The following is a 1,499-nucleotide window of genomic DNA, read 5'->3' on the forward strand; positions in this document are numbered from 1 at the left end:
AACTTTAACCAACGGGCTAAGGGAAAGGTAACTCCCTTTTTGGTGGCAATGAAACGACCATGTGATTCTACTAGATGACGGATGTGAACGTACATCTCCCCCTTGAAAGGCATGACGGTGAGGAATAAGTCATTAAATTCGTCCAAACTTATCCTACATCTTGGCTCTCGAGAATGTTGATCAGTTTTCTTTGCTCCGTTTAAGGAACCTCTTCTTTCTTTAGTACTAATGACTAATGATCTTGCCATGGCCAACTTCTTTTCGTACTCAGTCTTTGTGTCATCATCTTTATTTATCAGGAGTCGGGATAAGTCGGCTTGATTGGCTTTCATTAATGCCGTTCTAAGTCCCATAAATGCCCTTGAACCTCTGCGTAAAATGATGCTGATCAATTTTCTGCTTTTGTCATAGTTGGTTTTCTCTGCGTCTATCTGTTGTCTCATTTCATCGGTAATTATATTTGAGGCGTAAAGATGTCCTGCAACAGGAACAGCCAGCATCTTCTTCACCAGTGTCGAGTAGTTTGCCTTAATAAGGTCTTGATGTTTTTGTTCCATCTCTCTTGAAAATCTCAGAAGGTGAAAAGGTATTGTATCCTCTTTCTCTGAGACTTGTTCAGAACTAATGAAACTTTTTCAAAATTTAATCCCTTTATAAATGGTTTAAATCACGTGGCTAATGACTGTAGACTCCTGAATTTTAAAACGCACTGACTGTATAATGCACTGTTTTGCCATGCATGTATTGACTGTATAACGATCTGAATGTAGACAGTACTACTTTATACACATACACACCCATTTATTACGTCATCTTTACTATAGAAACTTTATAGTCTTTAATTTTTTCAAGTAAATGAGGTGAAAACAGGGTTTCTGCTTGATTGATTCTCCTCTTGAAATGAGCCCTATCTACAGCATACTGCATCCAAATTCCTTTTCTTTCTTCATAAGGAATCAATTTAATCTGTACGTGATCATCAAATCGGACACTTTTTGGCAACGTTTTTGTCCCCCGCTTGAAAAGTGGGGGATATTAATTTGGGTTTGTCCGTCCGTCCGTCCGTCCGTCCGTCTGTCCGTCCGTCCCTCCGTCCGTCCGTCTTTCTGTCTGTCTGTAACGCTTTCGTTTCCACACGATATCTCAAGAACCCTTTGAGCTTTTGCAATGAAATTTAGCATAGCAACTCCCTGTGGCCTAAGGAAGACCCCTATTGATTTTGAGGTCAAAAGGTCAAAGTTCAAGGTCATAAATAAGCAAATTCTGTCTGTTATAACACTTTCGTTTCCACACGATATCTCAAGAAACGTTTGAGCTATTGCAATGAAATTTTACATAACAACTCCCTGTGGCCTAAGGAAGACCCCTATTGATTTTGAGATGAAAAGGTCAAAGTTCAAGGTCGTAAATTTATACATTCTGTCTATGTGTAACACTATCATTTCCGGGCGATATTTCAAGAAGATTTTGAGCTTATGCAATGTAATTTTATACCAAAA

General features: G+C 38.8%; 1 protein-coding gene across 1 annotated transcript; it reads right to left on the reverse strand.

Annotated features, from left to right (window-relative positions):
* Positions 1 to 8: 8 nt before the first annotated feature.
* Positions 9 to 557, reverse strand: LOC134249270 (uncharacterized; the record flags this gene model as incomplete). The annotated part of the gene is made up of 1 exon (XM_062731638.1): positions 9 to 557. A coding segment is annotated over exon 1 (549 nt), but the record flags the coding sequence as incomplete, so codon positions are not given.
* Positions 558 to 1,499: the final 942 nt, after the last annotated feature.

Source organism: Saccostrea cucullata, unplaced genomic scaffold (genome assembly GCF_032062105.1).
Source record: "Saccostrea cucullata isolate Sc308-1 unplaced genomic scaffold, CSIRO_AGI_Scuc_v1 ctg20158, whole genome shotgun sequence".
Classification (NCBI taxonomy): Eukaryota; Metazoa; Mollusca; class Bivalvia; order Ostreida; family Ostreidae; genus Saccostrea; species Saccostrea cuccullata.